At 41.5% G+C, this 27,145-nt stretch overlaps 2 protein-coding genes and 1 long non-coding RNA gene across 4 annotated transcripts; 1 reads left to right on the forward strand and 2 right to left on the reverse strand.

Annotated features, from left to right (window-relative positions):
* The first annotated feature begins 1,593 nt into the window (after positions 1-1,593).
* LOC140356609 (uncharacterized) lies at positions 1,594-11,577 on the forward strand. The gene is made up of 3 exons (XR_011926080.1): positions 1,594-1,826; positions 8,068-8,098; positions 11,243-11,577. It is a non-coding gene; the product is annotated as an uncharacterized lncRNA (long non-coding RNA).
* gbx1 (gastrulation brain homeobox 1) lies at positions 6,302-8,590 on the reverse strand. Its single transcript, XM_072441701.1, has 2 exons — positions 8,086-8,590; positions 6,302-7,244 (listed from the first exon to the last, which is right to left on the reverse strand). The coding sequence occupies exons 1-2, from the start codon at positions 8,540-8,542 to the stop codon at positions 6,715-6,717; spliced, it is 987 nt and encodes a 328-aa protein (XP_072297802.1). The 5' UTR covers positions 8,543-8,590; the 3' UTR covers positions 6,302-6,714.
* Positions 11,578-12,251: 674 nt separating the features above from the next.
* On the reverse strand, positions 12,252-21,650 carry asb10 (ankyrin repeat and SOCS box containing 10). Of its 2 annotated transcripts, none has more exons than XM_072441700.1 (5): positions 21,223-21,650; positions 16,757-17,024; positions 15,617-16,121; positions 13,784-13,897; positions 12,252-13,451 (listed from the first exon to the last, which is right to left on the reverse strand). In XM_072441700.1, the coding sequence occupies exons 1-5, from the start codon at positions 21,545-21,547 to the stop codon at positions 13,266-13,268; spliced, it is 1,398 nt and encodes a 465-aa protein (XP_072297801.1). In that variant the 5' UTR covers positions 21,548-21,650; the 3' UTR covers positions 12,252-13,265. The 2 variants fall into 2 exon arrangements, with proteins under 2 accessions (XP_072297801.1, XP_072297800.1); XM_072441699.1 differs by lacking the exon at positions 21,223-21,650 and adding an exon at positions 17,409-17,687.
* Positions 21,651-27,145: the final 5,495 nt, after the last annotated feature.

The following is a 27,145-nucleotide window of genomic DNA, read 5'->3' on the forward strand; positions in this document are numbered from 1 at the left end:
ATCTTCCCGTACATGTCCTGCAGAAAAGTTGACAACATTCATGATACATTCAGTAACTACCTTATTTTGTCTTGAGTGATTTTAATTTTAAAGGTACAGCTACTTCCTGCAGCATCTCCTAAAGCCCTACAAGGTAAGTCCATTAACCCTCCCTCCGCTTCCTGCTCTCGGACCCCCAGCAGTCTCTCAAAGGGGATTAGACAGTGCGATCTAGGCTTAGTGTCAGCACGTTGGGGAAAAGTGAAAGCTGCGTGTGTGCACAGGAGTCCAGGCCGCACTAATCCACTTCTGATTTCCTGCTAATCTTGTCGGAGCATATCTTCATCCCTTCCTCTTTCTTTGTGGGGTGCTCCTCTGTGTACACCCCCCAAACCCCCACCCCTTCCCTCCACATGGCCCGACATCGAGCCACAGTCGGGTCAGGATTATAGGTCATGAATACCATCACTGTGAAATGGTGGGCTTTTCGGGAAATTTGGCAAGAGACGAGACATCTATTATTAAAGGTGCATCATGTAACTTTTCTGGCACATGCTAATTTCACCGGTGCGACAGGCGCTAGGCAAGACAAGTTTATTTGTAGAGCACAATTTGTACACAAGGCAATTCAAAGTTCATCACACAACAAGGGAAAACTTGAAATCACAAAGGCATGACAGATATCACAAAATATAAAAGAGAAGAGTGCAAGGAAAATTTCAGTCATATGCACAGCTAAACAAAACTGTTTTAGCTTGGATTTGAACATTGAGTAGAGGCCTGTCTCACATCTTCAGGAAGATGTGAAGACTCTGCGAGGTGACTGCTAACACTTTCTCTTTGTTTCTGTGGGCCAAAGATGATGATTTCAGTCTCATCTGAGTCTGAGTTTCCTCAGACGGGCGGCTTGTTCGCTACCTTAGAGATAGGGCGAGGGGCTCAGTCACACAGGAGGAGCTCGGAAAAGAGCCGCTGCTCCTCCATGTTGAGAATAGCCAGCTGAGGTGGCTCGGGCATCTGTTCCGGATGCCTCGTGGGTGCCTCCCTGGGGAGGTGTTTCGGGCATGTCCCAGGGGGAAGAGGCCCCGGGACACGCAGGAGGGACTATGTCTCTCTGCTGGCCTGGGAATGAGTGTTCTGTGCTGCACAGAGAGACAAAACAGTTGTCCAGACTCACATCTTTGTAAAGTATTGAAGAAGTATGTATTCTTGGCTGGTCGGGCATTACGCCACCATGCTGTCTGGAATGTTCCACAGTCTGGCATTAAACTGGCCCATCTCGCCTTCATTCTGTTACCTGTGTTTATGCCATAGTATTATCTTTAAACATGAATTATTACTGTATGTGTAGTTGCCGCTCCACAGATCTGAACTGCCAATCTGTGTCACCTAAATGTCAACATTGCAGCCATAGCAATTACACCTCCATGGAGACAAGTAGGTGGTGGACCCTCCACCCAAAACGTTACATAGTGCACCTTTTGGTTACAACCTCATTCAAACGGTTTACCAAGCATAGTATTATTATTATTATTATTCTCTTACAAAACTGTTTATCTTTTACTCATCAACTTGTCATTCTGCATCTATTAATCTTCAAACCTACCTGCACTCATTTACATAGCACATCCATTCTTATAGTTTGACTTAGCCACTCTGCATATTATAAGCACTGTGTCTGCTCGGTTCCACCCAGGCCACTCGTGTTTGGGTGCCATGTTTGGGCTCCTCTCTCACTCTGGCTGCTGCATGTTTGTGTATTTCATCAGGGCAGTGCTGCTAACCGACGAGGAGGGCTCTCGGACGCCCACCTCCTCTCAGACAAATTGCCTCTCCCGATTGCAGAGGTGGGTCCGTGCTGATGGATGGCACAACAAAGACCTGACACGGGCCCATTTGCAAACATTAAATCCATATTTCCATTCCATCGAGCCCCTGCACCAGTTTGTTTAGCGAGGCACGCTTGTAATCTAAATGTTTGGACAAGATGGCGACAGGTCTCCAAGTGGCTGTTTATTGACATGAGGAACACACTTAATTATACTTTTTAAGACGTGGAATCTGACTATTTGAGTTGAATCACTAAAAATATTTAAGCCCACATTTAAACTAATCTAATTTTTTACATAAACTAATCAATGGGAGGAGTTACACATTTTAATCATTCTAGGTTACTATTAACTTACATTTATTTGTTTACTTTATTCATTTTTATGTATCATTTCTAATTGGATACAACAATAAAAGTGATTAAATGGCATAATTTCCCTACTTTCTGTCAGCTCTTAATACACAATAATAAATATATTTGCGTTTAAATTAGATTAAAAAAAAGAGCAGTATTGTGATATGCTGATTTGAATCATTAATCCAACAGGTGACACAATTGCCTTATTTAACACCCTGCATTCATTGATAATAACGGGCTCTTACTAACATGCATAGGCTACTGACTTCTCATAAAATAATGGTTTAGTAGAGAGTTCTTGACCCTCTTTAGCAGTAATTACATCCAGTGTGGCCTCCCAGACCTGACCTGCATTCATCACCTTCTGCTCCGTCATGTCCACCACTCCATACATGTCATACTCATTTACATTTACCCCTCTGAGTGCGAAGCCGTGCAGAATTTAACTGCAGTGGAAACCATTAAGGCATTTACATTGACTCTGTGGGGTATTTTAAAATGGAAAAAGGTCATGTGTTGCCATAGTATTTTCAAACTTGGTGCTCTTTCAAAATGCCCCTCAAAGTTGCACCATTATTTATGAAGTGGATGGTCCATCACCTGCTTGTCTCCATGGAGATGTTATTCCTTTGTCTGGAATGTTACACATGTATCGCAATAAACATATATCCATGGAGACAGACAGATGACATCACCAGGCCAAGTTTAAGGTCAGATCCCCGCTCCCAGTGTAGCGTATGTTTTTCTGAGCAAAAAACTCCAAAAAAACAATTGAATAAATAGTTGCAATGCCTTACTTGGCATGTGCAGTGGAAATATGTTTTTTAAAAAAAGAAATAATACGCCTTTAAAATGCTCATAGGTTGGACTACTCATTTTGCTAATACACTGTTAATATAAAAATGAAAACAAAATAAAACTACAAACATGTATTCCAGTATAGTCATTTTTAGGTTTATAATTATGACATCTCACTAGGACGTCTATTACCTAGCAACCATTTTGTAAACACTGCTCTAATGTCACGGAAATTATTATTTGACCAATAACTATATTTGATGCCACCCTTTTTTATGACTGTGTTTAAAGAGCTTGAAATGTGTTTGCGTAAGTTTTGTCAAACTTCTGGTTGGAAATCTGAGTCTCCCTAGTGTGATGTCATCAATATGTTTTAGAACATTCATACTTCATTTTCAACAAAACTTTCAATTTTTCTACCCAAACTGTTACTTTATTGTTGAAATTGCATTTATATTTACAACAGGTTTTGTCCCACCAAATAAATTTGAAAATATGAAATAATTATTGTAATATAAATTATAAGAATTATGATATATATTATAATATTATATATAAATTTGTATAGTTTATGTTTTTTTTAAAGTTGACTTCTTACACTCAAAATTAAACCGATTTTTCAAATGTAATATCATTGTTTTATTGAACAATCCACATCGATATCAAAACATTGCATACCATCAGTGGTCCAGGTACCACATTTTGGGAACCCCTGCTGAATTACAACCTAATTATTTACATTTTCTGAGCCGTTTTTGCTCACTTATTTTACCTGGAAAAAAATTGCCAACTTTTCCCCCTCCAAGCCTCTCCTTAATAACCTCCTCCTCCACCTTCCCATTCCCATCTATTGTCTTGTATAAACGCTCTTTTTTCGGCCATACCACTCTCTCCTCTCTGCGTCTCCCCCGTTGGCTTTTTCTCTGTTAATTTGCCTGAGAATGCATTAGCTGTAATGAAGGCTAGGGCCGAGGGAATCCTCCAGGGCCCCATTAATCACGGGCCCTCAGACAGCCAGCCTTGATTACAAGTGGCAAGAAATTCATTAGCACCGCGCCTCTGACAACTCTTATCTCCGCCGCTGGATCGGACTCATTAGGCAGCCAAATTAAAGCTATGATGGCCCTGATCAAACTCATCGCTTGTTTATCTTGTGCGATTTGATGCATCTGCCCATACATCACTGTAGGAGCCCAGCATAGTGGACCCTCCCGAGAAGTCATGCTGGAGAATGTGACCAAGCTGTAAAATGAACAATATTATGAGGCGATACACTGCAACACTAATGAATTAATGAACACATGAATATAGTTACTAAGCCTTAATAAGCTATTTGTTCACTATGAATTAAGTCTTTGTTCATGCTTTATTAAGGCTAATTGGTGTGTAGTTATTATGAAGTGGTATGAATTAAAGTATTAATGGTGGTACTACTTTATAACAACCACAGTTTAAGCAGTTACTAAGCCTGAATTATTATTCTTTTTCTTCTTTTTTATGGAACAATGACTATATTTTTGGGATTAAGAGTAGTTTGTGGAGAACTAATTGGATCATAGATTGAACACTGAAATAGTGAAGAGAATAGAACATTCCTATGATGTTTCACATTTATTAGCGGTAAGACATTTTGACAAATACATTATATAAATGGCTATGAAACTTAATTGAAGTTGTTCAATCATCTGTTACAAACGTACATCTTATTGCTCTTGGGTTTTTTTTTTTGTTCCTTTTCTATCAAACTATTTTCTCGAGTTGGACATAACTGAAACACCTAAAGTGATGAACAGGGCAAACATTGGATTATATATTTAGTTGAACTTTGTGCACTTTCTTTGTATTGTATATATGAATATCAAAAATTTCAAACTAAAATTTCTATGGAAAATGTCTTGCTTATGCATTTTTTTTTATGTAAATGTGCTCAGAAAGCTAATTAAACACAATTGTTAAACTGTTCAAGAATAGCTTTATCTTACAATTGTGTGTTATAGAAGCTAATCAGTAGTTCTTGTAACTCATCCAGATTTCATGTTGGCACAATATTGTTGTATACATGGGTGAAATCTGGATGAGTCAAAATGTGTGTTTATAGCCTACATTTTATTTTTATTTTAATTCAGTAAAGCATATCAAATTGCTTAATGCAATCTATAAAAAATGAACAAAACAAAACAGCGGTTATCAACGTGTCACTTTCCAGAGACGCTCATTGAAATCCCCTTTTAAAAATATACTACACTTACCAATTGACAAAAATCAATGTTAATAAAGTGAGATCCCATTATTACCTTTCAATAGTCAAGAATAAAGAACACATTTCAAACCACGGTGCATTGAGTCGTTGCCTCACTCTGCTGTCTGTAGTCATGGCTCTAGAACATAATTATGTTTCACTGCCTCACCTCAGTCCAGAGCTCTGAACACATCCTACTGCACTGCTCAGATTCAAACGTGTCACTGTCAGTGTTGTTAACTCTCATATAACAGATACAATACAGTCTTTTCCTCAAACTGTAGCTACTGGAACTTTATGCAACCAAAATATGTGAGGAATTCCACCTTATCATCAAACAGGTGTTGAGCTTCTACATTGGAAACAGAATCACTTTTATCCAAGCTTAGATCTACAAATTATTCAAAGGTGGTTTTGTTGGAGCATGTTCAAAGAAACCAAAAAGAAGCCACAGTTATGAAGTATAAACCTCCAATAACTATTCCCTTTCCTGGCATACATTTGTGGTGAAATCCGAAATTCAACACTGTCCAAGGATATTGCCATAGTTGGTCCAGCAGAAGTACTGTAAAAAAAGATTTCATCGGTGGATAATTTGTATTTGTTTGTATACATACTATTTAATTGATCTGGTTTTAGTTATTGATTTACCATTGGATTGACAATTATGTATTATGCGTTGCTAATTGTGTCTTGTGCGCATGGCTGCTGTCTGTTGCGCTGATGGAGAAGTTCATTACTGCGTGTTGTCTAATGAGGAGCCATCAGTCCACCTCACGCACAACGCGACGTGCCACAGACAAATCAATCAGAGGCGTACTTTAAAAGGCATATTTCAACTAGACGCGACTGTTTCCGTAAAAGGTGCGAAAACAAATGCGCAAAACGAGGCGTGACGCACGACATTACGCACAAGCTGTTGGCCCGTTTGCACTGTATCGTTCAGAAATATCACAATATATCCGTGTACTTTAAAGATTCATTAAACCACAGTGTAGTTTTTTTTGTTTTTTAAATACAGGAATAATTTCTGTAACATATAATTCAACAACTCACGCTTCCATTCAAAGTCTTTCACGCGTAAAAATAACTGAATCTTTAATTACATATTTTATATAAAGCAATTTATTAGATCATTATACTTTACACTTGTCCCATTTGGTCATTATTTACTTTTTCTTCCAGAACAAAACGAGAAACATGCAAATGTGCTCAACAAATATACGCAAAAAACACAAAACAGAACCGAACAGAACAGAACATGCACAACAGAACCAAAGAGAACGTTTGGCCCCACATATAAATACTTAGAAAAATCTTTACAGTCTCATGACATAGTGCCCATTTGGATTTCCCCATACACATTATCCACATATTTACACCAGAATAAATAAAAAGGAGCTGCTGTGTCTCCCAAAAAGAGTCCGGCTTGGCAGTTCTCCTCGTGTGCTTCGTAGTAGACAGTCCGGTGCGCGCGCGCGTGTGTGTCCTGCACGGGCCCCTGCAGAGCTCACGGCCTGCTGCCCTGCTCTATCTGCTGGTGCTGACTCCTCACCGCGAACCTGTTCACGTGCACCGGGATGGGCACCACAATTTTCGGGTTCCGCACCGGCTCCCCCGACCGGTTGTTCACGTTCCCGGCCTTGATGCGTTTCCACTTGGCTCTGCGGTTCTGAAACCAGATCTTGACCTGCACCTCGCTCAGCTTCAGCGCGTGCGCGATCTGCGAGCGCTCGGTCAGAGACAAGTACTTTTTACAGTGGAACTCCTTCTCCAGCTCCAGCAGCTGCTCGCTCGTAAAGGCCGTCCTCCTGCGCCGGCTCTTCCCCGCGGAGGAGCCGTTGGAGCCGCCGTTGCCCGGCAGCGCGTCCTGGGAGCCGCTCTTCAGCTTGCTCTTCTGGGACAGCGGGCCGCACGTGTTGCCGTCGGAGAAGCTCTCGTTCTCGCTGTCCCCGGAGCTGTCCTCGCGCTCGCTGCACGCCGTGTCCCCGGACTTCAGCTCCAGCTTCTCGTCGTCCGAGCTGTAGAGTTTGGTCTCACCTGAGCAGGGACAGAGGGGGACATTATTATTATTATGTGAGCAGCAGTGCATGGGGCAATACAAAAAAAGAACGACAACTACAGATGCATGAGCACGTGTGTGATTTTGAAAGTATAATTATGAGGCATTGACAGTGTTTTTCAAGTTTGCTCAAAAGGCCTAAATGACAAAACTAAACGGTGCCATTTAACTGTGTTTTGTGGTCTGTGAATGATAAAACACTGTTATGCAACACGTGACAACATAACTCAATATAAGAATGCAGGCCTGTTACATTTTAAGCTCTTTGGCCTATATTTGTATTTTATTGTTTGTGTTTTTTTTTGTTTTTTTTGCTCAAATGTCATGATTTATACAGTTGCTTTTATTTAATAGCCTGAATCTTAGTTGTCACTGTATGTTCTCTTAATTAAATAATCACTTCCTCCCCTTTGGAACAACATCAACGTGTGACATAAAATAGCAAGGATGTCATGTAGTAATCTAGAAGTATGTAAACACTGCAGTCAGTGTTACACTCCTGCACTGATACACATGACAGTACTTTAGCCTTCTGGCCCAGTTGACATATTTCTGATAATGTGGCCTTTTATTGAACTAACTGAAACTACTAAGATGATTTAATATGTATCCCTTGTAGGTATTTTACAGCCCAACAACTGCAAGAGAGAATAATCAACTTAAAACTAAAAAAAAGTCCTATACAATTCTCGATTCAGCTGAGTCTTTATTCATGTGACAAACTGCAGCTTTATAACCTTTATAACCAAATACACCACTTCACTCCAGAGCAAACTCCCCCCTCTGTCCCTCTCTCCGCAGGTTGGAGTCGAGCCTCACCTGAAATGGCCTGGTACGTGTCGGAGAAGCCGAGCAGCTCCGCGCCCTTGTCCCGGCCGTGCGCCTCGTCCCGGTGCGGGCTCTCCTCTCGCCTCCTCGCCCCGGGCTCCGCCGCGCTCAACCGCGGCCCGGGCAGCTCCTGCGGCGGGTAGAAACTGTCCGGAGGATCCGAAAAACTGGGCATGGTGGTGGTCAGCGCCACCATGGACGGCACCCCGGCCTGCCCCAGACTCGCGCAGAACGTGTTGGTCAGACGTCCGGCGAAAGACGCGAGAGGCGCGAGCGGAGGGATCCCGGAGGTCAGCGACGAGTGCGACAGCGCCTGCGGGATCACGAGCGGTCGGTACGGCATGAACATGGGGTAACCCGTGTACAGCAGGTGTCCCGGCCTGGGCTGGGGCGTCCCGATCAGAGAGTCGATGGAAAACGCCGTCCCGTGTCCTCCCGGTCTCTGCATGGCGACTTCTTTTGATTTTTGTTGTTGTTGCAGTTGCACAGACGAGGAGGGGGGAAAAGTGCAGCAAAAAGTTTCAGTGCGTCAAACGAGTCGGAAAGTAGGTCCTGCTCGGCGCTGTCATCCCGGGCGAGTGGACCGCGGCGGCTGTGGCTGTCAGTGAGTCCCCCCGGCTTTGTTGTGTGTGTGTGCGGCTACTCTTTTGCTCTTATTTGTCCCACACTAAGACATAAACAGCCCGCTCTGAGCTCTATAGCCGCGCGCGTCCTGGCCACAACTCCTCCTCAGTGTGCGTCCTCATAGAGGGAGGGAGAGAGGGAGGGAGAGAGGGAGAAGGGGAGAGGGAGAAGGGGAGAGGGTCGAGTGAGCGTCATTGGTTTATCATGTGAAGTACAAGGCGAATGAAAAGGGGGTGTTTCCCTGGGGGCTCATCCATCTTCTTCAAATTACGCTTCATTTCCTTATTCAGCCGCTGACTTTTTGGCCGTCGTGAGAGGCGGTGGTTTCCCAGTGGAGACCGAATAGACGGGTCGCACCCCCATCTCCCCCTCTCCCTCCCCTCTCCCTCCCCTCTCCCTCCCCTCTCTCTCCCCTCTCTCTCTCTTTCTCTCTCTCTCTCTCTCTCTCTTCACTCTCTCTCTCTCTCTCTCTTTCTCTCTCCCCCTCTCTCTCTCTTTCTCTCTCTCTCTCTCTCTTTTCTCTCTCTCTCTCTCTCTTTCTCTCTCTCTCTCTCTCTTTCTCTCTCTCTCTCTCTCTTTCTCTCTCTCTCTCTCTCTCTTTCTCTCTCTCTCTCTCTCTTTCTCTCTCTCTCTCTCTCTTTCTTTCTCTCTCCTCTCTCTTTCTCTCTCTTTCTCTCTCTCTCTCTCTCTCTTTCTCTCTCTCTCTCTTTCTCTCTTTCTCTCTCTCTCTCTCTTCTCTCTTTCTCTCTCTCTCTCTCTTTCTCTCTTTCTCTCTCTCTCTCTCTTTCTCTCTCTCTCTCTCTCTTTCTCTCTCTCTTTCTCTCTCTCTCTCTTTCTCTCTCTCTCTCTCTTTCTCTCTCTCTCTCTTTCTCTCTCTTTCTCTCTCTTTCTCTCTCTTTCTCTCTTTCTCTCTCTCTTTCAAATGACTCCCAAGTCCCCACCTCGAACTCTTTCTCTCCCCGTTCCTCTCTCTTTTCCCCCGGTCACTTTCACAACCGGTGTGACTGCCTCAGCCCGTCCCCTGCCATAATAGTTGACCACACCAAGCCAATCAGCTATTATTAATTTTGATTGATGAAGAGTAATTACTTAGGGGGGAAATAAAACGGTGTGTGTGTGTGTGTGTGTGTGTGTGTGTGTGTGTCTCTCTCCGTTTTTATTGAAAGCAGTTAAAAGGGAGAAGAAGCAGATGTTTGGACGCGCTTTTGGCCCGTTCTCCTCAAACTAAAACAATGCGTGAAAGGACCAGTGCCACGGTGCGATTAATCCCCGGAGAGGGAGAGATGCTGGAGGGGGTCAACCACTTTGTGCGCGCGCGACGTCAAAGTCAAGGCGCGCGCTTAAAGGAGACATGTTATGCTTTTCCCCCTCCAGGTAATTTCAAGTACTTATTATTGGAATATAACATAAGTCATCATTTTACATTTTCTTTGCTCCAATATTGATCTGAAATAGCTAAAAAAAATATTGAAACAAGATCATCTACATCCTGTTCAAAATGGCAGAACTGATAAGCCCCGCCTATTAGTGAAAATGTGTGTAGCAAGTAGGGGATTGTTATTTGTGTTTTGATTTTTAAGGTGGCTATGTGACTATTTTAGAACTGTCTTAAAGTGGACATAATATCCTAAATAAACTTTAAAGGCGGCAATTTGAGAACTCGGGCGGAAGTGCACATGCCACTCCCCCGTGTGGACTGATACAACACACACGTGCGTTTGTTTATTAGCGCGACGGATCACATCATATCTCTCGTCTCCCGTAGATTTCCGTCTTCTTCTGAGTCAGCGCGAACTGTCAGCTCGTCTTCATTTTGTCCCATACACTGAGGGAACTATATTATGATAGATCCATGCGCTTAGACACGCGGAAACGTGCTGCTCATGGGGACGAGCCTGACGCGGCTGCAGGTGAGCTGTAGGTGCGTTCACCGTCCACGCCACGAGGAAATGAGACTCAGATTTGGGCCAAAAAAATTGTCCATTACGCCTTTAATGAATGTTTTGTTGTAATGTTATTTTGTTTGATTCCACATCCCTTTACTTACTTGTTATTATTGGAATAATTAAGACTCCGTGTGGTCCTAAAATGTCGATGAACCTGGTTTCATTATTAAGCCGTTTTAGATCAATATTTCAGTCAACGATGAACAAAATGTAAAATCATGATCTGATTAAGACGTAGTTCCCTAAGTGACTGGAAAAAAGCATACGCCTCTGTAAATGATCTGAACTGAGTACAGGGATGTGGGCGGGGATAGGGGGTAGGTGAAAACAGGAATTGAGCATTGAAGGACAATACAGATTACAAAATACAACTTTGAGTACAATAATGATGAGGAAACCTGTTGTAACAAGATTAAAAGGCAATTTAAGCTTATTTTGCGTAACATGTCCCCTTTAAAGCAACAGGACTTCATTTAAAATCATTAAATGGGCTATAATATTTATTTGAGCTCGCCAAGCATTTTTTGGCAAAGGTTTCTGTTTCAAACCCATAAAAATATAACCCTTTCTCTTCCTAGGTTGAATGGCGTATTATTTCACCTTTCAAACGGCAATGGGGCCTGATGATGATTGGCCCTATTGAGTCCGGGGCGCGTGCACTCTCCAGCCGCTCGTCTGATTGCACGAGGAGGACATAAACAGATCACCACCGACTCTGATTAGCACTGAAGGGCCAGGCCACGCTAATTCTGATAATTGCAAGTGACTCCGCGCGACGGCCGTAATAACAGGAGCAGCAGAAGAACGACGAGCACCTCTTTCGGAAACGAGTGAGACCATTGGCCCAGATCATCCCTCCGCGCGCACTCACACCGAGGAGGACTCATGACACCGGGGCCCTCACACGGTTAATTATGTCGTCTCCTGACTCCTCTCCATTCAGCTTTGGTTTCTGCATTCAGCATAGACTCGTGTGCGCTGTTGTATTTTAAAATAATCATACGTTTACGCACGTTTACGCAGGCAATGTCGCAAAGCGTGATTTAGTTTTGAAAATAATTACGAACACTCACCAAAGTTTGATTTATATGTATAATTTGAGTATATGATGAAGGAAAAATTGCAGAGAATAAAAGGAGGAAATTATCGAATGAAACATTTATAAGATGATGAAGAAGAGTTTGATTGCCAAAAACAATTGGTCAAAAATGTGTTTTTGTTACAGCCTTTTACAGATGTCATTTATGGAAATTATTTCGAGATAATCTTTGAGGTTTTAAGTGAAATTTTTCAGTTTTTGCAAATAATAAATGTGAAATTCAAATATAGGCTACTGTGATAATTTCAGATAAATACCAATGAATATAGGTGAATAGAAAACAAAGAATAAGATGATCTACTTGGGAAAAATAAATGTTTAAACTTAAGTTAATCGATAAAACGTTTTTTGATCATCAGCAAAACATAATTAGCCACATTATTAAGGTTCCTGAAGTGATATAAAACTCCACAAAACAAGATGTAACGATTCATTAAGTTTTATCATATTTATTTTCTTAAAATAGTAACATTTTAAGTACTATTTGGAATTCCTGTCCTACAGTTCAAACACTATTTTGAAATCACTAATATTAAAATTATTTTATAACCAAAACTGTACAAAAATGGAAGCAATTTATTACATTACAAAGTGCAGCATTAAAAACATGCCAATAAAGAGTAAAAGTATGTTATCCCGGCGGACATCCTAAGATTTTTATAAGAGATCTTCTACTGGGAGTGTTTTTCAAACTTCCTATAAGTTATTTGTTCTTTTCTTCTGTATCTATCTCTGTATCTACCTGCGTTGCATCAATGGAATTTCCCCATGTGGGACAATAAAGGATTATCTTATCTTATCTTAAGTATGTTTTGTAGTACCTGCCTTAACTGCTTTAGTCTGCAGCTCCCTCTTGTGGCGGAAACGTTAGACACCCAACAAAAGCTTTCAGTTGCACTTCTACACAGGCATTAAAACTAATATTAAAGTGCTTATGACAGATTGGACTGCTCATTGAAGTAAAAATCTGTTAAAAGAAATATATTTAAAACTTTGAAAACAATTATATATATATATTTTTTCATGCCAAAATAGCAATTAAAAAAAAAATAAAAAAAATAATCCAATTTTATTTCCTGGTTGTAATTGATGACATAACAATTACCAAGCAACCACCAGGCCAAAACTAATACAACGTCACAATTTGTTTTATTTAAACGAATCAAAATAATGCACGTGAACACCTTCATTTTGTTAAATTAATGTTTAGAGGGTCAAAAACGTTTGTTTTGGGTAACTTATACATAAACTTTAGATAGAATGAGTGTGATGTCACTTCCTGTAATTCTCAACAGACTTTTCTTCACAAATACCTGCTTGACTGGACTGAAACTAGAAATTATATTTACAACAGTTATAGTACATTAAATCAATTCAAAATTAGAAAATCATAAAAACCTGTCAAATGCCCTTTAATATGATAACAATAAATACATTCAACAGCTGTTTCTATTAAATACACGTTGCAGCAGCAAACATCACCTTGTACTGTCCACATAGCATTAGTGGACATAGTCTCTGTAGTCCAGCAGCAGGTAGTTCTTGAGGAAAGTGGGCAGGCAGAGTTTAGGGATGACTTTGTGCACGCGGCCGTCCAGAAATGTTCTGATGTTACACCGGCACAAGTGCTGGAGAGATCTGGTGGTTTGTTCCAAGGCAAAAACGGAGTCGTAGAAGTCTTTGTGTGCCTATAAACCACAGCAACAAAGATTTATTTATCATTCTCAAGTAAAACGTTTTGTGGGAATGAATCAAATCAGAGCTGCAACTTGAATAACTGATTGAAAAATGTCCTGCCTCCATGGGGGGTCTTAATGTGTGTGACATGCAAACTGTTCTGAAATTCTTGTGATTCTTGTATTAGTTTAGCACTTACTGTTTCAGTCAAAAATGTGCCCAGTGAACCACATTTTGATTTATTAAAACATATGTCTATCACAATATGTCAGTAAAAAAATGAGATGCGATTAGATTCCCCCCCCCCCCCCCCCCCCCCCCCCCCCCCCCAATTTTGAAATACCTGATAACTTTCAGGGGGCACAGCTTCCACCCATTTGTAGTTGACTTTGAGGCGACTGTAGGCGTTTAGAAGGACCTCAATTGTGCGTGGAGATTCAGAACAATGCTTCATAACCTAAAGGAAACACACAGCAAAGCAACGCAATCATCATTTAAGTTGGAGAGAGCGAGAGAGACGCACAGAACTGAAGAAACAAAGTAATTAAACACTTGGAAATGAACAGATTGGTCTTCCCTCCAGGGGTTTAACTGGAAATTATGCAATTAGTGCTAATTAATCTCCTATTAACACTTGCCTAATTAGGAAGCCGGGATTTTGTCTTGTGCACGTGGGTTCAGTCGTAGTTGTAGTCTGTTTCCCGCAGCGGGTGCAACACTTCATGTTGTGTCATAAAATGGGAGTGATTTGAAGGCGTGAAAGCGGAGACAGTGAGGCGCAGTCTCAAGGCGCTTACTCAACGTGTGACACCAGATAATTACGCCAAATGAGGCACCTTCATACATGTGTGCTACAAGCTGTAAGACCCATTTGAGATCACAGCCAATCCATCTGGAAACTGTGACATTTGTGTTCAGTTTGAGCGTGTATACCTTTTATCCAAAATTTGCTCTATATTAAGAGTATAAACAAAATAAGTTTCCATATATAAAAACTATTCTCAGTATGACAGTGTAACAGTTTAAATATATACACAATTTACTTTGTTTATAGGTCACGTTTTTTTTTGTTTTAACCATATTGTAATGTTTGAAATATCAAAACAATGAATATTTGTTTTGTTTCATCAACTTTAACCTTATTTAGTGATGTTTTCTCATGTATAGACATTTGGAAGTCCAGACACCTTCACCAGACTCGTTTTCATACATGAATTTCCTTCATTACGAAGCATCTATCCTTCTGCATCATGTTAATCCATCCATCCATCTTCTTCTGCTTATCTGGGGCCGGGTCGTGGGGGCAGCAGTCTAAGGAGAGACTGCTAGACTTCACTCTCCCCAGACACTTCTTCCAACTCCTCCGGGGGGTTCCCAGGCCAGCCGAGAGACATGGTCCCTTCAACGTGTCCTGGGTCTTCCCCGGGGCCTCTTCCCGATGGGACATGCCTGAAACACCTCCTGAGGGAGGCGCCCAGGAGGCATCCGGAACAGATGTCCAAGCCACCTCAGCTGGCTCCTCTAGACGTGGAGGAGCAGCGGCTCTACTCCGAGCTCCCCCCGTGTGGCCGAGCTCCTCACCCTATCCCCAAGGGAGCGCCCAGCCACCCGGCGGAGGAAACTCATTTCGACCACTTGTATCTTCGACCTTGTCCTTTCAGTTGTTACCCAAAGCTCATGACCATAGGTGAGGGTAAGAATGTAGATTGACCGGTAAATCGAGAGCTTTGCCTTTCGACTCAGCTCCTTCTTCACCACAACAGTCTGATGCAGCGACTGCATCACTGCAGCCGCCTGTCATCTGTCTATCATGTTGATTATGTTTGAAAATATCCATGCTGCTAGATTTTCTTTTTTAAATGCTCCAATTTGCGCTGCTCCCAGCAGAGGGCATTTAAAGGGAAACTGCTGCACAAGTACACATTATTTTGTGTATATTATGTTCTTTGTCTAAAAATACTGACATTGTCCAGGGTCCAGCTTGTGTTTTTTACCTGTTATTTTTTCTCTTTGTTTTGTTTGTTTGTTTGTTTTGCTTGTGTTTCTATTTTATTCCCTCTTCTGTTGTTGTTCTGTTGTTGTTTAGTTTATCTTGTTCTATGTTCTAATGAAAACAGTAAATTACTTAACATACTTAACAGACATGGCCCCTTCCACACCGAGCTCGGTGACATACCATTGGCAGCGCTCCAGGCCAGACCCTGATGGAGCCGTGGTTGAGCAGTGCGCGCACCACCCTCTCGGGCTGTTGGGACTTCTTGTAGCACACCACTTTGAGGATGTTGTGCATGGGAGCCTCGCCGTTGTAGTCCATGTCGTTCACGCAGGCGCCGTTGGCTAGCAGCATCTCCACTAGGTCGGGGTTGGCGTTCTTACAGGCGAAGTGCAGGGGCGTACGCTTGTCCTGGTCCATGGTCTGCACGTTGGCCCCCGCTCCAAACAGAATCTGGCACACATGGAAGTAGCGGTCCAGCTGTGAGGCCTCCTGAGGCTGGGCACAGGCCACGTTGAGTGCAGTGAGCCCCTCGTTGTTGGGCCGGTCCACCTGGGCCCCGTAGCGTAGGTACAGGTCCACGTGCTCTGGGAGCCCGTTCCTGGCGGCTGTGTGCAGGGGGGTGTCGTCTTCGTCTATAGTGCGCCCGTTGATTGCTGCTCCGTACTGGAGGAGGTACTTGGCACATCTGCACACACAATTAGTCGAGAAACATGTGGCACAATTAGAGGCTGTTATGGGAAGTATTTACAGAAGCATCTGAAAAGATGCGAGTGAACATAAGGATCAAATCCACTGAAGTGGTACAGCACTTTGGATGTTCTATAACGGTCAAATTGAGTCCAATAATACTGTATACAGCTTCTGTGCTGTGATTGATATTGTTTACATAACCAAACTAACACATATGACTGCTGCTGTAGTGTTTTGGGTGTGGTGAGGTTGTGACCTTGAGGAAGATTACATGGGGCATCTATTATGTGATTATTAAAGTAGATAATGATCTCATTGTTATGCAGCAGACATGCTGACAGTTCCTTCAGGGAAAACGGTGTCATTCACCTATGTTTATACTAATATTCAGCCTCCTACATTTTCAAGGGGCTCAAATGTGCCTGGCATATGGAGCCTGGCATGTGCGCTGACACCTTATCCACTCAGCCACCGGTCACCGGTTAGTTGTTAGATTAGATGTATATAAAAGTGACTGCTGAAGCAGTCTATATAGTAACCCAAATGCCTTCCTTTTCCTCTTTATGTTTGTACTTTGTACTTGTACTACACACAGGTTTGGGTTTAGATCAATGTTATGATCCTACTTACTCCACAGACTCGGGCTGAGTGCAGCGGTGCAGAGGCATCAGCCCCTCCTCAGACACAGCATTAGCGTTAGCGCCATGTAGCAGCAGTAGCTTGGTGCACTCGGGTTGACAGTCCTCACAGGCCTCGTGCAGGGCTGTGCTGCCTCCAGGGGCCAGCTCCACATCGGCCCCTCTCTGCAGGAGCAGGCGCAGACACTCAGAGAAGCCCCGTGATGCAGTGATGTGTAGAGGAGTGGTCAGCTCCTGCTCATATGTCAGTGACCACAGTCCTGAAACACAACAGTTTACACTCTCAAATATAGAACCATTATATTTATAAAACATGTTTACTTGTAGCAACTTGTGTGAGTTAGAACTCGAAGTATATTTAAAGCTTTGATGTTTTGATTGGGATATTTGAATTACCTTTTGTAAACTTTCAGAACATGGCTAAAATCTCTTTGAACTACTTTATTCAAACATCTCCCATCTGATCACATGAACAGCATCGACTACATCAACACTATTATAAATTCAGAAAGTGTAGACTGCACAATTGTATAATATCCAGTAGTAATTATGTACATTGACAAGTATTCTATTAGTTGAACTTCCTTTTGTACATATCCATCAGACCAATACACATGAGGTAAAGAGAGTATGGTGACACGTACTTAGGTTCCTATAGTTGAACCTGTAGTTCTTCCACTCCTCGATGTCGCTGGTGTCATATACTGCATCGATGAGGTATTCATACTCTTCATAATCCATAATACTGACGAGGGTGATCTCGTCTCCCACCAGAAGAGAGTTCCAGAATTGCAGCACGCAGCCCGACGCTTTGGCCGTGGCGATGACGTCCACACGATACTTCTTTTGTTTGCGGCACTTGATTTTGGGGGCAACGAAAGCCATGTTCCCTCTCCAGAAAAGAAGTCTTGTGTGGGCTGTTTGTGGGAGCGGGGCTATTTCAGGGCTGATATTTGATATTTTGGCTGACACAACAAACCTCACAAGTGCAGAGTCCATGGTCCAGTGCCTTCAATAACACACGCTGGTTTTGTAATAGTCATTTTTAAATTACAGTTACAAGTTATCATATTTTGAATGCTGCAGGAATTTTGTCTAAAGAAGAAAATGTATTCTTTCAGGTGAGACACTGTAGGTGAATGGGACAAAAACGTAATTGTATAATGCAAAATTGGCCAGAATGTTGCATATTTGGGACATAGTATAAATCTGAAAAATTGATGGAGCTCTTCATTTTGTTGACAAATTACAGAGAGGATTTTATCCTATTTAGGCTACGACGTGAGTAAACTTCAAGATCTTTTATTCGATCTTTAATCCGGAAAATACATTGAAATGTAAATGACTTTTTTAATCAGGCTGGTTTTCAGAATCAGAATCAGAAAAGGGTTTGTTGCCTTTTGTCGATGAACAAAAATTCACAAACATAGGAACTTGTCCTTGTGGTTCGGTGCAACACAAACAACAAACATTGAACACTTTATACAAAAACGGCATGATATGTACATAATAAAATTAAATTTAAAGTTGTGTAGTTCAATAGAAGTGAACAGCGCAGTGAGTGCAAGGTGCTTAGGCAGTGTCCATGAGTTCAACGGCAGAGGGAAAGGAACTGTTCTTATGATGGGAGGTTCTGGTCCAAATGGCCCGCAGCCTCCTGCCTGAGGGGAGTGGCCTCCTGCCTAAGGGGGAGTGGCTCAAATAGTCCATGTCCAGGGTGAGAAGGGTCGGCTGTGATCCGACCTGCACATCCCAGAGGCCTGGAAACGTGCAGGTCCTGCAGAGATGGGAGTTTGCGGCCGATCACCTTCTCAGCAGAGGGCACAATGCGCTGTAGTCTCTGTTTGTCCCTGGCTGTGGCTCCAGCGTACCACACGGTGATGGAGGAGGTGAGGATGGACTCCATGATGGCCGTGTAGAACTGCACCATCATCATCACTATCGCCTTCCTGGTGAGGGAGCTGATGGTGGGCCCCCACTTAAGATCCCGGGTGATGGTGGTGGAGAGAAAGCGGAGGGAGTCCACAGTGGAGATGGGGGAGTCTAAGATGGTGAGGGGGGCTGTGACTTTCCTGAAGTCCACGATCATCTCCACTCCCTTCTGGGCGTGGAACACCAGCCGATCCACCTCCCTCCTGTAGACAGACTCATCTCCGTCCCGATGAGGGTGGAGTCGTCCGCAAACTTGATTAGTTTGACTGAGTCGTGGCTGGAGGTGCAGCAGTTTGTGTACAGGGAGAAGAGCAGGGGAGAAAGTGCACAGCCCTGTGGAGCTCCTGTGTTGATAGTCATGTCCGAGACATTCTTCCCCAGCCGCACATTAACTTTATTTTGTTATTCCGAAAGTTCAATTTAGTAAAACTGGTCACAAACTTGAGGAATAACGTGAGAATACATTGTGAATGAAAGAAAAAGAAAGATTTCACTGTTGTTTGGTCATGTAATCGAGAATAATTGTTAAATCGTGGTGTTTTTTCTCATAATAACCAGTACTCTAATTTTACATCGTGACATCCCTCTGTAGGTACTGAGGTGAGATCTGTGTCCATTCAGGAGAAAAAAGCATTCGGATAACATCCTAAAACCACATCTGTAACTGGCTGATAAGCTTTAACTAAAATTGTATTTTAAACTGGAACATAAGTAAATGTTCATTTTTGCATAGTTTTTTTCTTTGTAACATTTATTTAGTGTGTGGTTTGTGAGTTTCTTTGTTCAGACATATTTCTAATAGCCTATGTTGTTTCTTTCAGACACAGCCTAAAGAAACGTTCAGTGGCAGAAAGAGTACTAAAGGTACAATATTAAATAAATAGGCTACTACCAAAATAATTGGCTTTAGCTAAAATGTGATGCAAATTTAGTAATATTTTATAGATTTGATAGATTTATTTATATACATATATATATATATATATATATATATATATATATATACATCTATATATATAAATATATATATATATATATATATACATCTATATATATAAATAAATATATATATATATATATATATATATATATATATATATATATATATAACTAAATCTATCAAATCTATAAATATATATATTTATAGCTTTAATTAGCTGTTTAACGGTGAATTTCATTATTACTTTTTAGAAAAAACATCAGCTTCCACCAGAAAGTAACCTAGTGCAAAATGTACTTGCATGATGAAGGATCTTAATAGAAATATTCTTATTTGTTGTTTTTAATTGACTAAATATCCCATACAGTATTATGTGTTGGGTTTTGCAACCCTGTAAGTCACATGCTTCTTGTTAACCTAACCATGATCTGTAGGGGGCAACAGCCTTACAACATATATAACACATATATAACACACCTTACAACATATATAACACATATATAACACACCTTACAACATATATCCAAAAGTATTAGAAGAAGAAAACTAAACCATCACAGTTTAGTGTGGGTTTTTTTGTGTGTAGAAAAGTTTTCAAAAGTAGTCACCGTAGTGTGCTCAAATTAGCAAACTGCTCTAATAATTACCATCAGATTGAAAAAACATCCTGATGGAAGTCAAGAAACGTCTTGACGTCCAAAACAGTGTCAACAAATGAGGGATTACATGTCTCATAAATGGTCTAATTTGTCCAAAGTCTGTTAAATAGGTCAATTTTTTAATTGAGTCCGGATGTCATTTTGTCAGTTTCCCAAATGCCGTTACAACATCGGTCCAGTCCTTAACTGTTGGTTCAGTTTGTGTCATCCATTTATGTGTATTGGCAGCCAGAAGTATGCTCCAGAGGCACCTATTTATGGAGTCAGACATTTAGTTTTTCAATGTCACAGGAAGTTCACGTGACTCTAGTGAAAAATAATAGGTCAAACTTCTGCAACTGTGAAACAGTTTGACAGCTTTGTGAAACTGGTAGTTTCTCTTGACTTTGAGGATCAATGTGTGTGTTTAACACGTATGTGAGAGTGGATTGCCTCTTTACATTCTAGCCCTGGATATGTGGCTAACGCATTGGTTAGGCCAGTGGTTCCCAAATTGGGGGTCGCAAAACATGAGCAGGGGGTCATGAGATGATTTAGATGTTCACATGTGTTCAAAATGATGTGTTTTAGTGAAATTGGGTCAGATAACAAAACTACTAAAATAGATACAAATGAACCTAGTTTTAACAGGTATACAACTTTAAATGATTACAGATTTCTATTTCCTTTTACTGTGGTGGTCCAAAGTTGGTTGCATGGTTACATTGGGGTACTGGCCTGAAAGGTTTGGGATCCCTGGGTTAGGCCACTAGACTTATTCTGTTGTTAAAAGTCTAAGTCATTATTCTCTCACGCTGTTGGTACTTTATCAACTGGGGCTGACTGAAAACACCACTCCAGGTGTTCTGCTCAAAGACACAGCAACAGCATAAACGTCCCAGGATTCGAACCATCAACCTTTAGTCAAGCCTTTAGTCAATCGCTCACCGTCTCCCTCGGCCAGCCAGCGCATGTCTCCTCCCTGCGGCTCGATCAGCATGCTGACCCGGGCCCCTCTGGGGAAGAGCTGCTGCAGCACCTCCACGTCCCCCGTGTACAGCGCGTTGTGGACCACGGCGTCATGGCACACGGGCGGTGATGCTGGGACTGCCGCGCGGGGCCTCAGAGCGGCCCTGTCCCGCGCCTCCTTCTTTAGCATGTAGCCCCTGTAGGTCGCCGTGTTCCTGCTGTGGCTCTGCCGCTCCAACATCTCCGCGTCCACGGCCATAGAGCGCAGGGCCGTGGGGGTGAAGACGAAGCTGCTCCGGGACATAGCCTCGGCTCACCCCTCGCAGTGCTCAGACAGAGACACGCAGATGTGTCTGATAATGCCCACTGTTTGCCCGTCAGCAGTCTCCCTGCTGTGATACTGGGCACGGGCCCTCCCTGCAGCGTGACCACTAATGCTATTTTTATGTCGCTTAGAGACACTTGAGCCGCTGCTGTTTTGCCCCGCGGCCAGACGCGTCCAACAGGTCCAAGTGCAGCTTTCACATGGAACTTTGAACTGTAATATGGGGCTTGCACAGCACATACAATCCTCCAAAGCATTTGGACAGTAGCTTATTTTACTTTTTTGTCACTTCAGCAGTTTTCCATTCTTAAACTACAACGCGGATAACGTTTTGTTTTGACGTTTTCTATTTATTGCATCCCCCACAAAAAATAATACTGGAAAATGTGGTCCATTTTAACAGAGCTAATAGCATCTTACACCTTCCAATCCAAAGTCTTTTCACCCATAGGCTACTTTAAAAAGGTTATATAAAGTCAACAAAGAACACATCTGCCTATTATGCTCTGATCATTCATGTGCAGCGTTGAGCAGTATTTCAAAGTAATTACTGTCATCAGATAATATTTTGTTTTAATACAAAACATCACATTTTTAAATCACAGTACTTGGATTGCAATTACTGGCCCTAATGACTTTAGTCATACTATTTCCCTGCCAAAATCTAGTTTAGCCACAGAACTGTATCTAAAAACAGTAATAATATCTCGTTTGGTGACAGATCCGATGTGAAGCCAATACAACTTGGTTTACTCTGCTTATAAAAAAATAGGCAACAGGAAGTTTAATAAGTGGGAAAATTTCATGCTTTATATAAGTTTGTTCATAGTCATTATTTTAATTTTAGAAGGAGTAATCTGTAATCCAATTCTCATTTTTACACAGTAACCTGACCAACCAACACTGTACATCCTACACATGTTTACTCATTCTTAGGCTCTATACTTTTTTTTACTAAACTGTAATTAATCATTTCTACATAGTGACTGAATAAGTATTGTTTCTGTCTAGTTTTCAAGTTGAATTATTCCTTAAGTATAAAGTTAATTTTTATTTTTCTCTATATCCAAATCGGCTTTGAAAACGTGATCCTCGTGGTTCTTGCTGTATGCCACCAAACACGAGTGCTTTGTCTCTGCTCTGGAGCGTGTTCCATGTAAAGTGTCGGTGCTCCGTGTCTTCATTCCCAGTGCTTAATGGATGTGTGTGCTCCATGCGGCTCGTGCACATTAGTCTGAGCCATTGTTCTCTCCGTCCTGCGTGTCCTCTTCTCATGCCACAGGACAGAGCTGCTTATCACTCTTCACTCCGAGTGCATTTTGATTAATCGCTTTCCTCATCACCATTCTGGGACCATGGAAGTCCTAAATATGGGTTAAAAGTCATCCAATCTCATCTGATATTGAATGTATTCAGTATATGGCTAAATGTAGCTTCATGTCATTTTATGTTCCATGTCTGCGTTTGCTTAGCACCTTTCTTTTCAACTTGACTTTAAGTTGTGATTGTGATTAGAGATGTGATTTATGTTTTAACAGCATAAGTCTATTCAAAGTGCATATTTTAAACACGCCCAGGATCATTCACATTTGAGAACTAATGCAAGAATGTTGCAAAATGGGACAATTTTGAATAGTTTAGTCCCGATTATCATATACATTACGATTGACAATAAAATCTCAATAATTGTTGCTGCTGTTTAAAAATGTAAATGGGTATTTATAATTTTAACGTGACATTTAAGTTCCATGTTTAACCTATTAAATGAAATCAACAATGATCTAGAGTCATTATGGAGAAGCTGCTGTTTTCCGCACAATCTGGATCAAACATGGTGATTATCATGATTATACAAAATGTACCACAAACAATTGTCTACTTTTTATTGCGATAAATTATATCATTGTTTACCATCTAGATTGTGATCTGCAACACAATACAAAAAGCTGAATGACATTAAGAATTAAACTGATGATTGGTGCCGAATTATTTATTCATCAAGTACAGTGTATATTCATTGACATTTCTTTAAACATGCCAAAAATAATCTATAGTTGCATGAAATTGGAAATATGTCTGTGCATTTAGCGTAATTTCCTTCCCCATTTTGTGTTCAGTTTAAAAATATAGCCTCTATTATGACACTGTGCAGTTATATTATATTTAGTTACTTTTATAGTTGTATAATTACAGTGTAATTACAGGTGCTGATTCCCAAGTGCACAGTTTGTATGGCTCTTATCTATTATCAGAAAGGCAGAGGCAAACGAGGTCGGCACCACAGGTCGTCGCACCTCCTCATCTGAAACATCATCTCCACCTAAACGACCGGCGCTATGGAAATCAAGGCCATTTATTTTATGTTACAGTTTGATAATAGACGCCACATTAAACTGAGAGCGAATAAGAGTTTCAACTTTGAAAACACACATTACCAAAGAGAGACTAGGAATATTGTTTTTGCGGCTGCACTACATCCTTTTAAATGATATCCATAATGAGTTTATAATATGCATCTGGGCTACCTCCTCTCTACTTTGATGTCTTCCAAATGGCCTGGGTGTCATCAGCAAAACATGTAGGCACTTTCCCGCCTCATTGACTCCCAAATGTATTTTAAATATCATTCCTGGTAACGCAATTATTTAAAACGCTGAACTAAACACTTACTAATGGGGAAAAAGACAGCAGCCACGATAAATTCATTTCTCAAATGGTGGGCATTCGAGTATTTTTTTTTCTTTCACTGTTTCTCTCTTTCTCTCTGTGGTAACTCTGATGGCAAAGAATAAAATAAATAAATAAGTGATACCTCCTGGCCTGTGTGTTCTCTGGGCGGACATGCTCAGTGGTTTGCTCACATTATGTCGGTGAACTGTCGAGCTTTGAGAAGGCGCTTGGAGACTGGACATCAGATAGACATAAGCACTTCATTTATTCAATCATAGGCAATTAGTTCCCTCTGATTATGTGGCTCTTAATGCTGTTTTGAGTACTGTGGCACGCCGTAACACAGAAAGAAATTAAACCATAGCCTCGCCTCCACACTGAGCACTCCTTTAATAGGCGAGAACATAATGAAATGTACACAGTAATTACAGTAATATCAAACACAAATGGCTTTGGAATTGCAATTGTTCAACGTTCACTTTAGCAAAAGGAACTTCTACAGGAAGGTCTTATAACAACCTGTCTTTGTGCAGGTGGTTACGGTATAAATAATGAACACAAATTATCAGAGTTATCCGGACACAAGTGGATTTAAAGGTCACATATGTCAAATTAACTTTTTGGAGCTTTTGACCATGTTATAACAAAAAAAAACATAACTGGAGTTGTCTTTAGCTTCATCCATGCTTTGTTGATGAATCCTGTTGAGTAAGTTCTGAGCCTCACAAAAACACCCTGTTTCAAATGTCTCTGTTTTGAGTTAGAGATCCGGAGGTCTCCTCTGCCGTCCTTAAAGCACCGTCAGACTCCTTCTGCTATGAAATTGTGTTTGTTACAACTCTGTGCCTGCTTTTGCACGTCAGGGAAAACTAGGTTTGTTTCAGTTTTAAAGGAATAATAGAGGATTTTTGTGACCAATCAGAGTCTCTTTTCCTCGTGGCGTGGACAGCCGAGTAGTTCTCCCACATGTCAATCATTCCCTGCATGCTACTGCACACCTGCAGCCTCGTTCCCAGGATAGCAGCACGTTTCCCTGGCTGCGCATGCGTGGTTGATATGCCGGTGTGTGTTTAGCAGAGCTAGCAGCGAGTTCCTTCAGTGTACAGTACAAAAATTGCTGAGGGACGACAGAAAAATACTGTGTTTGAGCTCAGAAGAGACATCTGCGACACGAGAGTTGCGATGAATCCATCGCGCTAATAAACAAACGCATGTGTAGCAGCGGGGCTGTTGCGTGCTCACGCATGAGGTTTGATGATAGGCGGCCTCTCGGAAAGAACAGGAGGGTGAGTGTGCGCATGCGCATTTAAAAAAAAAAGGGACTGTCAACAGTCAACAGTCGCTTGAGTTCTCAAATCAGCAAAAAATCCTCTATTATTCCTTAAAGTTTTAAAACATGAGATGCCAAAGGAGAGGTACTCAAGTGCATATTTAAAGGGCAAAAACAATCAGGCAGACTATGTCTCCTTTTAAAAGAAATAAATTATGCAAAGTTAAATTTTTTCAGCCATTTACATTTCTGTAGTGTTATTCCCATTAAAAAAAATATATATATAACCATTCACACCTGTTCCATTCTGTATTCTCAACTCCAGAACATCTCCATTTCTACTGAGTCTTCACAGCTGTTTCCACAAAAATGGGTAAAGTCTCTGACTTAAAGACACAAAACAAAACAGTACAAACTGGCAAGAGCAGGATTTGAATCACCAACCTTTCAGTTCAACTGCTGTACTTCCTGAGCCTCGAATAATTACAGAATCATTTTGTGTACAAATGTCAGATGAGACACGAGATGAGGTCCACGACAATGAGACCACAAGATTTTGACATAGTATACAATTGTGCTTTCAATTCACATTTTTTATATATTTTTTTATATTTTTGTCATTGTAGAACTGCGGTTTTAAACCAAAACTTTTCAAAACATCCGGTCCAATCCCTACAAATAATCAAAAGAATGCGACAGCTAATAATTAGTTAATGACCCAGTGAGGAGCGTCATCAGCTGAACCAAAACTGAAAAATACCATCAAGCAATTTACTTTGAGTTTTTATTTCATTTCACAATATACAGCAAATGGTTCATCTGAAGTAGAAAATATGAATTAGTAATCCTGGTCTAAGTGCTATCCACGGGTTTCAGAATGATAACAAATTAGGACCGTTGCGACAGTGATTCACAATTTTATGTTATATCCTCAAAATATCGCATGAAACGGGAAACTGAAACCCATGAATATCATCACCATGAGTCTGGAGTGTACTAACCTAACCCTTACCCTATTTAAGTTAATTTACACACGATTGATGTGCCCAAGGACTCCTATAACCACGAGAATACCCAAGATCCTGTGTTTTAACCCTCCCAACGGCCTCATCATGGTATCAGTGAAGCCCCTTAATACATTTACGGACTCTTGAATTGACCACTCGCCCTAAACTAGTTCAGCGTGATTACTTTTGCAGAAATGCTCTGTCTGTAATGTATTGTCTCAGTCTTTGCGCGATTCCAATTGCCTCTCAATGCACTGATCACCGCACAAATAGCCCTCCGCTTCATCACAACAATTGAGAGCTTCATATTTCAACCTAATAGTCCTGTATAACTTTAACCATCTATCACAACCTCATTTCATTGCGGCTGCAGTTAATACGCGCTTCCCTGCCAAGTGGAACATTTTCTAATGACGCACTCTCACACGAAAAAACAAGGCAAGGAAACACGGTCCGAGGCATATCGCTCACTAATGCACCCATCTATAATGCGTCGGGAGCAGTGTCTCTGCCTGAAGGAGATGACTACCACCACCAGGCGTATGCAGAAGACACAGAACCTCTAAATGACCATGATAATCACGAACGGAGTCAAAGGCATGAAAAAGACTGCACGGCCATCCTAAAAAC

The sequence above is a fragment of the Eucyclogobius newberryi genome, unplaced genomic scaffold, assembly GCF_026437365.1.
Source record: "Eucyclogobius newberryi isolate DKJ021-1_F unplaced genomic scaffold, fEucNew1.0.hap1 SCAF_12, whole genome shotgun sequence".
Taxonomy (NCBI): Eukaryota; Metazoa; Chordata; class Actinopteri; order Gobiiformes; family Gobiidae; genus Eucyclogobius; species Eucyclogobius newberryi.

Coding starts and splice junctions, on each gene's coding strand:
- gbx1 (XM_072441701.1), bottom strand. CDS start 8,542: ATGCAGAGACCGGGAGGACACGGGACGGCGTTTTCCATCGACTCTCTG. Junction 7,245..8,085: donor CACGTACCAGGCCATTTCAG/GTGAGGCTCGAC, acceptor GTCCCTGCTCAG/GTGAGACCAAACTCTACAGC.
- asb10 (XM_072441700.1), bottom strand. CDS start 21,547: ATGTCCCGGAGCAGCTTCGTCTTCACCCCCACGGCCCTGCGCTCTATG. Junction 16,122..16,756: donor ACTCAGCCCGAGTCTGTGGA/GTAAGTAGGATC, acceptor TTGTGTGTGCAG/ATGTGCCAAGTACCTCCTCC. Junction 13,898..15,616: donor GGCCTGGAGCGCTGCCAATG/GTATGTCACCGA, acceptor TGTTTCCTTTAG/GTTATGAAGCATTGTTCTGA.